Raw genomic sequence first — 13252 nt, 5'->3', positions numbered from 1 at the left:
GTGGGCGCCAACTGTCATGGATATAATCCTGACAATACTACGGGCTTGTGTGAATGTAGAGGCAATCGTATCTACGGAATCGGTGCGGATGGGAGTACACTCAAGGAATTATACAAGTTTGGGCCCTCTACGGTGGAGGTACTACCCTAATCATGTGGTGTTATTGCTCTTCGCATAGGTTACAATGTGAGAGAGTTGATCCTCAGCCCGATGCCCTACTCTCAGCTTATATAGAGTGCGTTGGGAGGGGGTGAAGTAACGAGCTGGTATAAATGCTCTTGATGGCCGCATGCATATGATAGGCTAAACGTGGCTATTACTACTACTAACTATTGTATTTAACTAGATTATACCACTGTTGAGTAACGACGATAATGAATGCATCGTGGGAGTCTCAGTATCCTAGGACGCAGTCGACTACATGTGGTCCAACTGCTCTTGTCTTGTTGATGACCGACTATTGGGTCTTGTCCATCAAGGGGGTGTGATCGAACTATAGGCACTTGGCTCCTTAGCGAGTATCCCCCCGATATCTGTCTCCCTAGGTTGTAACTCCAATGATTTTGGTGTGTTGCCCCTTGGCCCATTGTCTTCTGGACCATATCCTTGATTGTTCTAGGCCTTTGGTTGGGTCATATGTATCCTTGGGCCTACCCTTCGGTGTAACCTCGTCATGTGACCTTGATCTTCGTGACCTTATATCCTTCGTGGATTGAAGCATCCATCGACGTGGAGTAGGATACGCCATCTATCTAAACCACGGGAAAAATATTCATCCATCCATCTCGTCTTTGCATTTCTCTAACTCTACTCTTACTTTATCACCATAAGTATTTACTTTTCGTTGTCTATACTTTTGTAGACTTGCATGTGCACGGTGCTTGATAGACTATAGTAGAAAAGCTTAAAATAGTAGTCTACTCTCCCCCCTATCTCTCTCCCCCCACCCATACTTAATCAATCCTACATAGGGACAGTGCTATTTTTTATTTAATACAACCCTAGAACATGCAGAGCTAAGGGAGTTGAATTTAAACGAGGGATTGTTCACGTGGTATGATAATATATAACATTACTTATGATAATTTATATTGGGTATTATTCTCTCCTTGCTGGAAATGATAATATCCCTTGATTGTTCTCATGGATTTAGAATTCGATGGTAATAATACAGATGGATTCAGAGAGCTAAATAAAACGAAATTTTTGAAGATGATGACAACACTAGGTATTATCGTGCATTCATGCTAAAGAAAATGAAAAATATATCACATGTTTTGAGCAAGAAAAAGGAACAACTAGGGGGAGGGGTTATCGATTAGATTACTAGATTTTACACACACACACACACACACAAAAATTGGGCATAGTACTATTGTTTTGTACGTGAGGAACCCTTCTAAGGAGGCTATTTCTCAATTATTTAAGCATTTCACTATAAGAACTGAATTAGGTATTGTTTCAAATGGAGTATAATAATCCACGAAGGCGAGATGGGGACAATGATGGATTTCATTAAAAAAGCATGTTAAATGGAGTTTGAAGTCCTTGTTGGATTATTTCCATAATGGGACTTCATAAATTTCTAGATTGAACTATGACTTGGTAACCTTGTTCGTAAGGATGTTAATAAATGCAAGCATTTAGGTCAATTTTCCTTCTTAATGTCAGTTTTGAAATCATAACTAAGGTGTTGGTGAATAGACTGAATGTAGTGGTTGGAAAAGTATTTTCTCGTTTCCCAAGGTGTCTTTTAATTTTACATGTGGCTTTAAATTATGTGCATGATAAAAAAAGCATCATGATTTTGATGTTTAAAGTTGATTTTGAAAGGCATGTGACAAAATTAAGTGGTCCTTTGTCTACAAGATATTACTGGTAAGTGGATTTCACAATAAGTGGGGGGTTTAATTATGAAAATAATGATAGGTGGACATGGTTGGATTGTAACAAACACAACTGGACCTTTTTCACTACTTGTAAGAGTAGATAAGGAGAGTTCCCTCATGGACCAAAGAAGACTATAATAGACTTGTTTTTCTTTATGTTTAGGGGCAATTTTTACTTTTCTAGATTAGACATTCTTGCCCTTGCCTCCCTGCGACACAAAATATATTGGTGCTCTTATGTACAAGGCAGTGAGCCTATAAAGGGCACACATGGATCACTTGTAACATGTTTCTCTATTGGGAGCAAAGTACTCTCACTAAAGTAGGTTCCTTTGAGACAGTCCACTTTGGCAAAGTGAATTTCCTTCCAAGCTCGGGGCTTGGAGAGGAAATGTCTCGAGGAGAGCTTGCATCGTGGCGAGTGTTGGTCAATGACACGTGGCTGAGTATCGGAGATGCGCTCTTGGTCCACCCCTCGATGGGATTACACCTTGCTCAATTTGGGAGTCGTGGTCGAACCCAGTTTAAAAAACATCATTGTCTGAGACTCTCGACTATGTATATGCCTACTTTTATGATTTTCAATTGTGACTATTGCTAGCATCGTAGCATGTCGATCCGATCAACGATGAGTTGATGATTATCCCCCCCCCCCTATTAACTTGTAATTTAGCTATAGATGACTTGGCTATGCTTTTGTATAATGCAAGAGTGGGATAATTTAAGGTCCATCTAGAGAAGAAATGGAAGGTGTTGTTTGCTACGAAATGTTGATGACACCGTATTTTTATCCCAAGATGATTTTAGAAGTACTCCTAATTTAAAGTTCATATGGTATGCCTTTGAGTAAATATCTGGACTTAAAATCAACTTCCATAAGAGTGACATGTATCTTTTTGGAAATGCTAAGCCTTCTAAATATGCCAGATTTTTTACATGTCCACTCGGGAAATTCCTAATGAAATGTCTTGGTGCTCGTGTAGATGAATCTAGAAAGAAACATGAAAATAAAATTGAGAATGTATTTGGATGCTAGCAACGGAGAGTGCTTTATATAGGAGTGAGATCAATCGTCATTCGGTCTTATCTCTCTAACATGACTTAAATATTATGCATTTCTATATATTACATGTTGGACCTATAAAAAGAATTGATTTTATAGAGCCAAGCTTTTTTGGCAGGAAGATCAACAAAAAAGTATCATCTAGCTAGGTGGACAGAAAATTGGCAACTTAAAGAACAGGGTGGTCTTAGGGTTGTAAATTTGAATATTATGATCAAGGCTTTGCTAGATAGTTGGATATGGAAGCTTGAGACTTTTTTATGGGGTGTGTCAATCTATCCTGCAAACGAAATCATTAAGAAAAAAATGCATTTCAAGGGTTAAGACAGGGGAAATGGAGAGACTTATACAGCTCTAGTAAAAACTAGGAAATGGTTTTATCCCATTTGCACATGTACTTTTGTTGATAGGAAAAGTACTCAATTTTGGGAGATTGGTGGACAGATGACATGCCTATGATACAAACATATCCTAGATTATACGGGATTTGTTTTAACAAAAATGCTTTTGTTGCTGGCATTAAGGAATGTTTTTGATAATGTCCATTTTAGGAGAACGTTGTAGGGAGATACTTTGCAACCAGAAAATCATTAACACATGATGGTGTCTTCACAATTAATTCTATGTACTCCCTCCGTCCCATAATATAAGACGTTTTTGCAAGCTAACATAGCCTTCAAAAAACATCTTATATTATGAGACAAAGGGAGTATGATCATGGTTTCAGTTAATGCTTTTTTTCACAAGTTTCTCTAGAAAGCTGGATCAGAAATTTCCTATGGTTGGTGTAGAAATAATGTTTTGGCCAAAGAAATTTAGTTAGAGGGGGGTAGTATGCCATAAAGTTGATCGTTTATGCACTAAGTAATCTCCGAACTGGATTTGGAGTCAAGCTGAATTCAATGCTTGAGACAAACAAGATGAAAGGCCATTCCTCAGGAAAATTATGTTTATCTCACAGGGGAAAGCCACCTGAGTAAAATTATCACTGATGTACAATTTCTCTGGCAACTTAAATAAAAAAATGTCCCAGCTCTGCATTACTGCTCAGCTAAAATAAATTATTGGTACATCAATGGCTAACTACATGACCAATTGCTACAGATAAAACAAAAATGAAAACCAAGTAAATCCAACTATCTTTTGGAGGAACTGTATGACAACTAATAACTCTATCGCATGTACACTTTCGGCAGTAAGAAAAGAGTTCCTCCATAAATCAACCCTGGTAACCAGCAGACGACTGACGGAAAAAGCTTGATACAATGAATGCAAGCACCTGATTCAACAAGATAAAGACTGAATTGGTAAGGAATCTATGGAACGGGGAGCAGCATACTGCAGCTTGTTGAATGCAGGAGGAATAGCAAAGTTTGAAATGCACCTGAGCCTTTTGGGCTTCTTAGTTTGACTTGTTTGCACTTAAAGAAAATCCTAGGAAGCATTGTGCTCTCACTAAAATTTTGGTTGCTCAAGGCACTTCTCAAAGAATCGGCTACCCTGCACCATGAAAGAAACAGTAAGTACACCTGAAACAAAGCAGCTGACATATTGGTGTAGTTACAGGAGTAAGACCGTCTTTCCGCACCTTAAATGCAAAAGTAATATCTGAAATGTCAATCTGAAGCGTTACTCTTCTAAGCTTATCTTCTTTGGATTGCCCTAACTTCAAGTATCCCTGCAATGCAAACTCCATCAAACACTCAATATTTTGGTTTCTTTTTCTTATAGTATTGATGATACATAATAAAGAACCACGGGTGTTTGCATACCTGATCGCTCAAAATCATGCACATGTTAGAAAATTCAAGCATCCCAACTGCTGGGACTTGGGTCGATCTACAAATTTCTATGTATGATTTGTTGAGCTGTAACAAGGCATTCATAGGCAACTTAGAACTTCATAATTATACAGGATGTAAAGAGCAAGTGTGTTCATTCAGAATGCTATCAAGTAAATATTACCTCTCCTAGAGTAGTAGCCTTTTTCCTGGAATGCTGAAAGGTATTTGCCAGTGCACACAGCACCATCTGTCCAACCAAGATGGCATGAGTGAGAATGAGATTTCAGAAATGAAGCAAAATAGCTTAATTAGAAGATGAGATTATGAAACAGTCTTTACCTGTTGGTGTTGGGGAAGGCACAGTATGTTATTTACTACTGCTGGCTTGAAAACCTTCGACAAGGCAATGTCCATATGATCAAATGTCACCTGGTAGAATTTATGTTAGATTGCACATAACATTGGAATGTGGGGTGTAAGAAGAGATAACACTCTATGTTCTAAAAGGAAAGTTGTTTTTTGGCAAGAATGATTATATCAGATACAGGAACACAGCAAAAGCATGTTATCTGTTCTGTAGAATCCTCTCAAAAAGGTAATTTGTACACTGAGGATTTAGAACACAGCAATAGCATGTTAAGATACATTCAAGCCTAGTAATGGATGTTGTTCAAATATCAGTTGGTCATTTGGGAATTGGGAGGATAGACAGGATGAAGCACCAGTCAAGATTCAAGCAGTCCAATTGGTCACAACTGACATAGGCAGACCGCATTCATTTCAACATAACTGAAATGTAGAATGTGACCCAACAGATGAACTAATGGCAAAAATCGTATCATTGTGCATATGAGCTACAGAGGTATGGCTTGGTGTAGAGACCACTTTATACAAATTTAAACATTCTTGGCCAAAGCGAAAATAAACATGAGAAACCAAGAAACTTACAACTCCAGCCCCTTTATCAGAAGAATCTTGTAGTCCTGATTCAAATATTTCCACGGCACTCCTGGAATAGATAAAAGGACAAGCAACATTTCAATAAGCTATACATAAGCACCAGCCATATCCAGAACTCTTTCAACAATGGATATGCTTTATATTTTCATCAGCTTTAATAATAAAGGTGGCAGATTGCAAAGTAAATGATAGTGGTCTACACAAGAAATAAATTACCTGCAAACACCAAGAGCTTTTCTCATGTCTCCAGTGGCTGCAGCTACTTTCTGATAAAAGAATAAAGCAAAGTTAAAAACTCAGAATGTACATATTACCATCGGAGCATCAGCATCCCTGGCACCCTTAAATTAGGTGCTGAGATGTACACACCAGATTTTCTAAACCCCATTTAAGATCAGTTTACCATATCCCTTAGCAACACTTACAGGCACAAATACTTCCGATTTTGCTAGTTAAAGTAAAAAAATGTTATACATAACCACACAAATAATTTATTTAGCTTACGATTGGGTGCCAAGTTTTTTTTCTTAGCACCTACCCTCACATCACTTAGCATTGGTGCTAAGGTAATTTTGCCTACCTTCAGTGTTTGGTTAGCATCTAGTGATGTGGATACTCTAAGCCATATCCTGGTGTTGTCCTAAACAAAATGTATACTTGCTCACAAAAAGTACTGCCTGATTAAGGATGACTGGACTTACCCTAGCACAAAATTCTATCGCCATTGGCTCGAAGACATCATACTCAAGAACCTGTATAATTAACAACATACAAAGTTACATACAGCAAAACAGTTTAAGTTGACAATTTTATGAAACACCTGTAAGCTTGAATTAGTCATGTGGGAAAATACCTTTAACCTATGATTAATTATGTTGGATATTTGATCCTTGGAATAGGCTCGGAAAGTTATAACAAGTGGCTTGCCTGTAAATTAGTGTCATCATGCCAAAGAAATATTAGTTCCCTTCATGTTAGCAGACATAGCAACAAACACATGAGCAAGTAAATTGAAGGAGCCATTCAATTTTCACAACAGCAGATATAGTAAGAATGCTTACAATTTAAGGATTCGAGCTTTGGAAGAAACCGATCTGCTAGGTCTATTGCATTTGCAATTCCTGAAAAACATAATTGACAATCAGTTAGCAAAACAGTACAAAATGCTGAGTAAGATTGTTTTCCTTTTCTTTTCCAGAGTTAAAAGTGTACATTGTAGGTGTGAGTAACACAGAAAACTAACCTATCAGTATGCATCTCGAGAACTGGAGGGTGGTAAGCATGAAAAGGTCATGTAGCACAGCCCGGTCTCTTGTTATCAAGTAGTCCATCTCATCCACAACAACCAATCTGGCAAGCGATGACATACAGTTCAGATAGTGTGATCAAAATGGCAAGAAAAGCCATTACCGTGCAAGCAGGTGCAGAAAGTTCTTACAGCATCCTCCTTGGAGCAGATTCTTTGTGTGAAAACATACGCTGCAGTTGCTGAAGTGGTGACAATTTGCCACTTGCCTTTTTCCGAACCTGGAATTTTTCGAGTATCTGCATTGAAATCACTATTAGTACTGCATGATCGATCAGCTTGGGGACCAATAAGAAGATTTGAGCCCATAATTTTAGCAGCAATGCGTACCTTGCCAAAAATGTCAGATGTGTTTCCAAGGTTGGTGCAATTGATTGACAAATCATCAGGCGTCTCCATTCCCATCTACGCGCAAGACAAATGACACACGATTTGACAAAGTTCCCTTTTGAAACAGAGAAAATTGCTCACATACTGAAAACTTGTAATGTACCTCATCAGCCCATCGCGACACGCTCTGCTTGACCTTGCTGATCGACAGTGTCTTCCCTGTACCAGGGCACCCGCACACGTAGAGGCTCCCCGCCCTCTCCTGCTGGACACACGCCTTGCAGAACTCGAACACGCGCCTTTGCTCGTCGTCCCTGCAAACCAGGCCGCACGAGGGCGTCGTGGCCACGTGCAGCGCCTCCTTGACCGCCTGCATCTGCGCCGGATCTGCGGGGCACAGTGAATTTTTTTCGCCGTCAGAACCAAACAAGGAAAGGCAGCGGATGGCTGGAGTGAGATCTTAGAAAACTTGCCTCTTGGGTTCCACTTGGGCCTCTCCGCCGGGACGAGGTCGCCGTAGAGGCGCTTCCGGGAGGACTTGGGCGACCCCGAGAGCATCTTCGGGGCGCCGAACTGCAAGGTCGAGCAGTTGGCGCACATTGTCAGGAGATGTGAAGTGAAATGAAGCGGATCCGCGCGGGGCAGGGGGCGGGGAACTTACGTGGCCGGAGCCGGCGAGCGGGGACTTGTGGGGGGAGGCGAACTGGGGCGAATCGGGCGAATCGGCGGCGCGGCGAGCGGTCATCCGGCGCTTGGCCGCGCTGCTCGGGGTGGTGCCGGCGGCCGCCGGGGATGGGGTGACGGCCGTCGGGGAGGGGGTGGCCGCCGGGGCTGGGCTCAGCGTGGCGCTGCGGAGCGTCGGCATCGGGAGAGAGTCGGGAATTGGCGACTGGATTTGGCGGTGGAGGGAGAATTTGGAGGAAGTTGGGGAGGAACTGAGCGGGTTTGAGAGGGGAGGGAGGAGGGTGGGAAGAAAAGGGCGCCTCCCGCGGCGGGAGGGGGCGCGTGAGCGCGCCAACTAGTTTTGGACTTCGCGCGGGAAGGGACGGCAGCGTGGGATTAGAACGCGCGCTGGCGGCTTCGGTAGTTTCTAATTTTGGCGAATGGAGGCGGGGTAACGACTCTTCAGAAATGGAAAAATATGCGGGTTTCATTTAGAAGGAAAATTGGTACCGTGTCGACTGAGTGGAGTCGTTTTTACTTCTTATTTTCGATCAAAATCGTTTTTACTTCTTCTTTTGGTCGTTTGAGAAACAGCTTCGATCTGACGCAGCAAAGCAGCGTTGGATACGTCATTTCACACCGACGCCTTCCGAATGTGGTAACAACGTGCTGGCGACACAAACCTGGAAGTTTTGTCGCCCGGGTCTCTAGAAAATTTAAATCTAAACTCTCACATGTAAATATAGAATGGACTGTGTGTATTCAAATTTTTCTTCTTTGCCTATGAGCGATGTATTGATTTTATAGTTTGATTAAGAAAATGGGGGCAGTAAGCTAACTCGTATTTTTAGGTATGTTAAGTTTTTGGGAAACGTTTAAAATCGAACAGCTGACCGAACTTTCGAACAGTCCGAGCTTGCTCTCTTGCGCACTTGCGTCACTTTCCTTCACGCTCACCCACGCATTCATGGTCCTATGTGCACCAGTCCTTATCTGGGGCCGCAACACCACTCCCACACAATCCCCATCTCCATAGATTTTCTTCGTCTCCCCCCTTTCTCTTTTGCCTTCCAGAACCCGTCTGCTCCCCTCTCCTGCACCGCCGCATCTTTAGCTCTGGCGAGCCTCACCACCATCAGACTCCCTTTTGCTACTTTTTTCTCCCTCCACTTCCTACTCTCCGACACACCCTCTTGCTGATGGAGCTACTATCGGCCACGCAGGAGCTGCGAACGACAGACGGAGGAGCTACATCCAGCCACGCCGGGAGCTGCAACCGACAGACGAAGGAGCTAAAAATCGGGGAGCTACAAACCAATGAGAGTCATGCTGGAACCAGCATGAAGGGGGGCTGCAACTGGCGCACGCCTATGCTGGAACCAACCATCTCCGGTGATGGAACCAGCGCTCACCGTGCTGGAACCATACTATGGAAATGCTGGAACCAGTCATCTCCGGTGTTGGAACCGTGCTACGGAAATGCTAGAACCAGCCATCTCTGGGAGTTACCACGACGACTAACTACAATGCGGCTTAGGCGGATCTGCAACCGGCACCCCATTTTACTGGGACCGGCGGCGCAATTTGCTGCGTAGGGCGACCACTGGAGTGCTGCCAACGCGCATGGGGGCAAAGCAACGGCCGATGATGACGGGCCTACCCACTGGTTGAAACGTCGAAGCCGAAAAAAGTTGCTACATCAAACCCTTTTTGCTACGACCGACGATTTTTTTGCTGTAACCGGCAACCCGAGGGTGAGTACATTCTTCTGTGAGCTCGTCGGCGACGTGATATGACCGGCGCCACTGAAGTCGTGACCGCCGCCATGGGGAGCTGCAACCGTGGATGCACGCTGCTGCATGCATGAAGCCGGCGAGAAACGCAGGAGGCGGTAATGGCGATGGCAACCAGTAGCAACAACGGCGACCGGTGGCGAGGGCAGCGAAAAGCGAGAACGCGTCGGGCTGATCTTCAAGGTCAGGCGCGTTGCTCCTCAATGGCGGTGACAGTGTCCTGGACCAAGGGATGCTGAACTATACAGCCCACAGTCCATGGGTCGGGCTTATGGCCCGCCGGTCACTAGAAGGAACGACTACCAAAGCTATGAACCTCGGCGTGATCAAGATGGAAACCTCTGAGACTTGGCGTACACTTCAAGGTGTTCAATGGCCATCATACTGGCAACCGGCCATATGTGTAACCTAGGTACCCCCGGTGCATATATAAGCCGAGGGGTTTAGTCTTTATAGGCACGATTACCAGCCTTAGGGTTTAGAATACAATAATACGATCTCGAGGTAGATCATCTTGTACTCTGGACTTCATCCCATCAATACAATCAAAGCAGGATGTAGGGGTTTACCTCTTCGTGAGGGCCTGAACCTGGGTAAACATCGTCTCCCTTCGTACCGTGCTACCATTGTTCCTAGACCTACAGCTCGGGGGCCCTTACCCAAGATCCGCCGATTTTAGCACCAACATTGGTGGCCCATGCAGGTCCCAATGTGTGGTCAAAAAGGATCAATGGCTCATCTTCAAATCAATAGAGACATCAACTGCGGCGACATCGTCCTCCTCAGCCAACTGCTCGCGTTCGGCAGCATCGTCCTTCACGCTAATTCGGCCGGACATCTCGGCTGCGTTGAAAGCTTCGCCCTAGATCAGATCATTAGATTTGGGAATTTCGAGTATACTTCCAACTCCCATGGCGATCTCGCCCTCTCTGGCTGGGCGGCAGGTTGGCTGGAGACTGACGAGTGATATTTTTACACTCATCTATATTAGTTTAAATCGATATATTTCATTCAGAAAAGAGATATTTGCTCTGATATTGCTAGTAATGACTAATGAATGCAAAGAATTCCACAGATCCTCTCTTTGATGTGTTTTCCACAGGATATGTGATAAAAAGGGAAGAAATCACGTGTGGAAATGCAAAGAAAGGAAAGTGGAGGAAAACGGAATCAACATGAGGCATTTCTGCGAAAACAACACAAAGACGGTATTCCATACATGCGCGTGTGCCCGTATGGCATGGAAACTGAGGTATATCATCCACTTGAACAACTTTTATAAGGGGACCCCATTGAAATGCCAACAGGAGAGACCGTGCAGAGCGTCGACAATAGCAAGAACATCATCATCTTCATGTTTATCCACAAACCCTAGCCACCGCCATTTCCATCTCCATAGCCATCATCACCACCACGGTGCTTCCTCATCTAGTTCATACTTGTAACCATGCATCGCACAAGGCATCCATTGTAAGCCATATTTGGTATCAATCCTTCAATGTTTTCTTCTCGCGATCTGATCTTTGTGCGTGAGTAGTTCGGTAAGGTATGGGTTGAGGCATGAGTGTTGCAACCCTCTGTATTTGTTGTGGGGATCAATGGAAAGGCTTTGAATTAACATCCCATGTGTGTGAAACAAAATTGTCCCATAGATATCTCTTGTCTTATCCGTGATCTTCATCCCTACAGGTACCCAGGATCATGGAGTTCGAGCCACAATGAGGCTAGGCGCAAGGAGATCGTGAAGTGTTATCACTAAAAAAAAGACACATTTGTGACATTTTGGCCTCAACGAAAACTTTTTCTGACATGCTTATGGCACTTCTATGACGATAATTGTGGCAAAAACACGTATCATCATAGATGTGGTGGGCTCCTACTTCTATGACAAAAAATCATGACAGAAAATGGGCTTTTCGTCCTAGGCGGGTGCTACTTCTTGAGCCTGCATTGGTTTTTTCCTTGAAGAGGAAACGGCGATGCAACAAAGTAGAGATAAGTATTTCCCTCAGTTAGAAAACCAAGGTATCAATCTAGTAGGAGAGGCACAACTCATCAATACCTGTACAAACAATCAAACACTTGCACCCAATGCGATAAACGGGTTGTCAATCCCTTCACGGGCACTTGCAAAAGTGAGATTTGATAGAGATAGATTAAACTAAACAAAAGATAAAGTAAATATTTTTAGGTTTTTTTGGTTTGTAGATCTGTTGGTGGAAATGACACCTATGGGGTCACTGGGATCCCTTCTACGGTTGGCGGGTGCGAGGTTGTGCAAAGAGCGGGTCTGACAGGAAGCACGTGGATCGTTTACCCAGGTTCGGGCCGCGAAGATGCGTAATACCCTAGTCCTGCTTTGGTGGATGTATTAGAGTGTTCTTGTGTTCTTGAGCTAGCTACGGGGTGTAACTTGCCCGAAAGATCCGAATCCTCCTCCTCGTCGCCTCGGGCCTCCTTTTATAGGCAAAAGGGGCTGCCACAGTGGCACACAGGAGGTGGAAAGGTATACAGTGGATGAGTCTATCCTATGGCACTGTCGGACAAACGCATTTAATGCGCTACCGACGTGCCCCCCTTGCTTTGTCGGGGACGGCAAGGAAGCACGTCCCAGCTGTCGCCGCCTCGCCTGGCTTTGACATGTGCCCGAGCTGACGAGGCCTTGCGGCGCCATGTTGGCTGGCTGCTGGGCTGGCGCGGTGGTGGAGCCTTCACGAAGGGTCGCATGCCACCACGCAGGTGCTTGCTAAGTCGGTGTAGAGACCGCCCGTCGCCACGCAGGTGCCTGCCCAGCTGGTTGAGCTAGCAGCTGCTTGGGGACGGCGGTGGAGTCTTGGCAGGCGCGGGCCTGGCTGTGGCCCCGCTGATGCCCTCGGCAAGGGTCTTGCTGGGGGCCCGGCAAGGGTCTTGCCGTGGCGTTGCAGTCGTCCCCGGCAAGGCGCTTGTCGGGGGTCTTGTGGATTTCCTCGGCTAGGATCCCGCCGAGGGTCGCCGTCTTCTGGTCCTCATCTGATCTCACATGTTTATGATCTTGACGAAGATCTGCATGCCACCACAGAGGCGCCTCCCGAGCCTTGGTCCTAACGTGGATAGCTGGTGGTGTTGGAACCCGTGGGCTCAAGGGTGGCTTGCTCTGCTGGCGTCGGGCAAGTTTCCCCCGCAAGGCTCTTGCCGGGGCTGCGGAGGCTGCCTCGGCAAGGATCTTGCCGAGGGAGTCCACCTCGCCCTCTTGCTCTCCTGCGTTTCTGGTCTTGGCGTTGCCTTGGTTGTCTTGTGCTTCGGCTTCTCTCCGGCTTCCCTCCTCTGCCCTGCTAAGTGTGGCCGCGGCGCGCGGCTCTGACTGCCCGTGCACAAGTAAAGGGGTCAAAGGGAGAGCCCCTACTTTTGTACACCGACAGGAGCCCCCGGGTCTGGGCCACACATAAGCGCGACGCGTTGTTGGGCCAGGCCCAGAACGATGCGCG

At 45.0% G+C, this 13252-nt stretch overlaps 1 protein-coding gene across 1 annotated transcript; it reads right to left on the bottom strand.

The window, feature by feature from the left end:
* Positions 1 to 3887: 3887 nt before the first annotated feature.
* LOC109777290 (cell division control protein 6 homolog) lies at positions 3888 to 8294 on the bottom strand. The gene is made up of 17 exons (XM_020335939.4): positions 7994 to 8294; positions 7806 to 7905; positions 7496 to 7719; positions 7333 to 7407; positions 7135 to 7241; positions 6940 to 7046; positions 6758 to 6817; positions 6550 to 6623; positions 6398 to 6448; positions 5913 to 5962; positions 5685 to 5745; positions 5076 to 5165; positions 4918 to 4983; positions 4725 to 4820; positions 4541 to 4630; positions 4337 to 4452; positions 3888 to 4231 (listed from the first exon to the last, which is right to left on the bottom strand). Exons 1-16 carry the CDS (start codon positions 8195 to 8197, stop codon positions 4408 to 4410), a joined length of 1500 nt encoding a protein of 499 aa, XP_020191528.1. The 5' UTR covers positions 8198 to 8294; the 3' UTR covers positions 3888 to 4231; positions 4337 to 4407.
* Between the last annotated feature and the right edge of the window lie 4958 nt (positions 8295 to 13252).

The sequence above is a fragment of the Aegilops tauschii genome, chromosome 3, assembly GCF_002575655.3.
Source record: "Aegilops tauschii subsp. strangulata cultivar AL8/78 chromosome 3, Aet v6.0, whole genome shotgun sequence".
In the NCBI taxonomy this organism is placed as follows: Eukaryota; Viridiplantae; Streptophyta; class Magnoliopsida; order Poales; family Poaceae; genus Aegilops; species Aegilops tauschii.
Note: the sequence above shows the minus strand (reverse complement) of the source record. Positions and strands in the feature narration are given on the sequence as shown.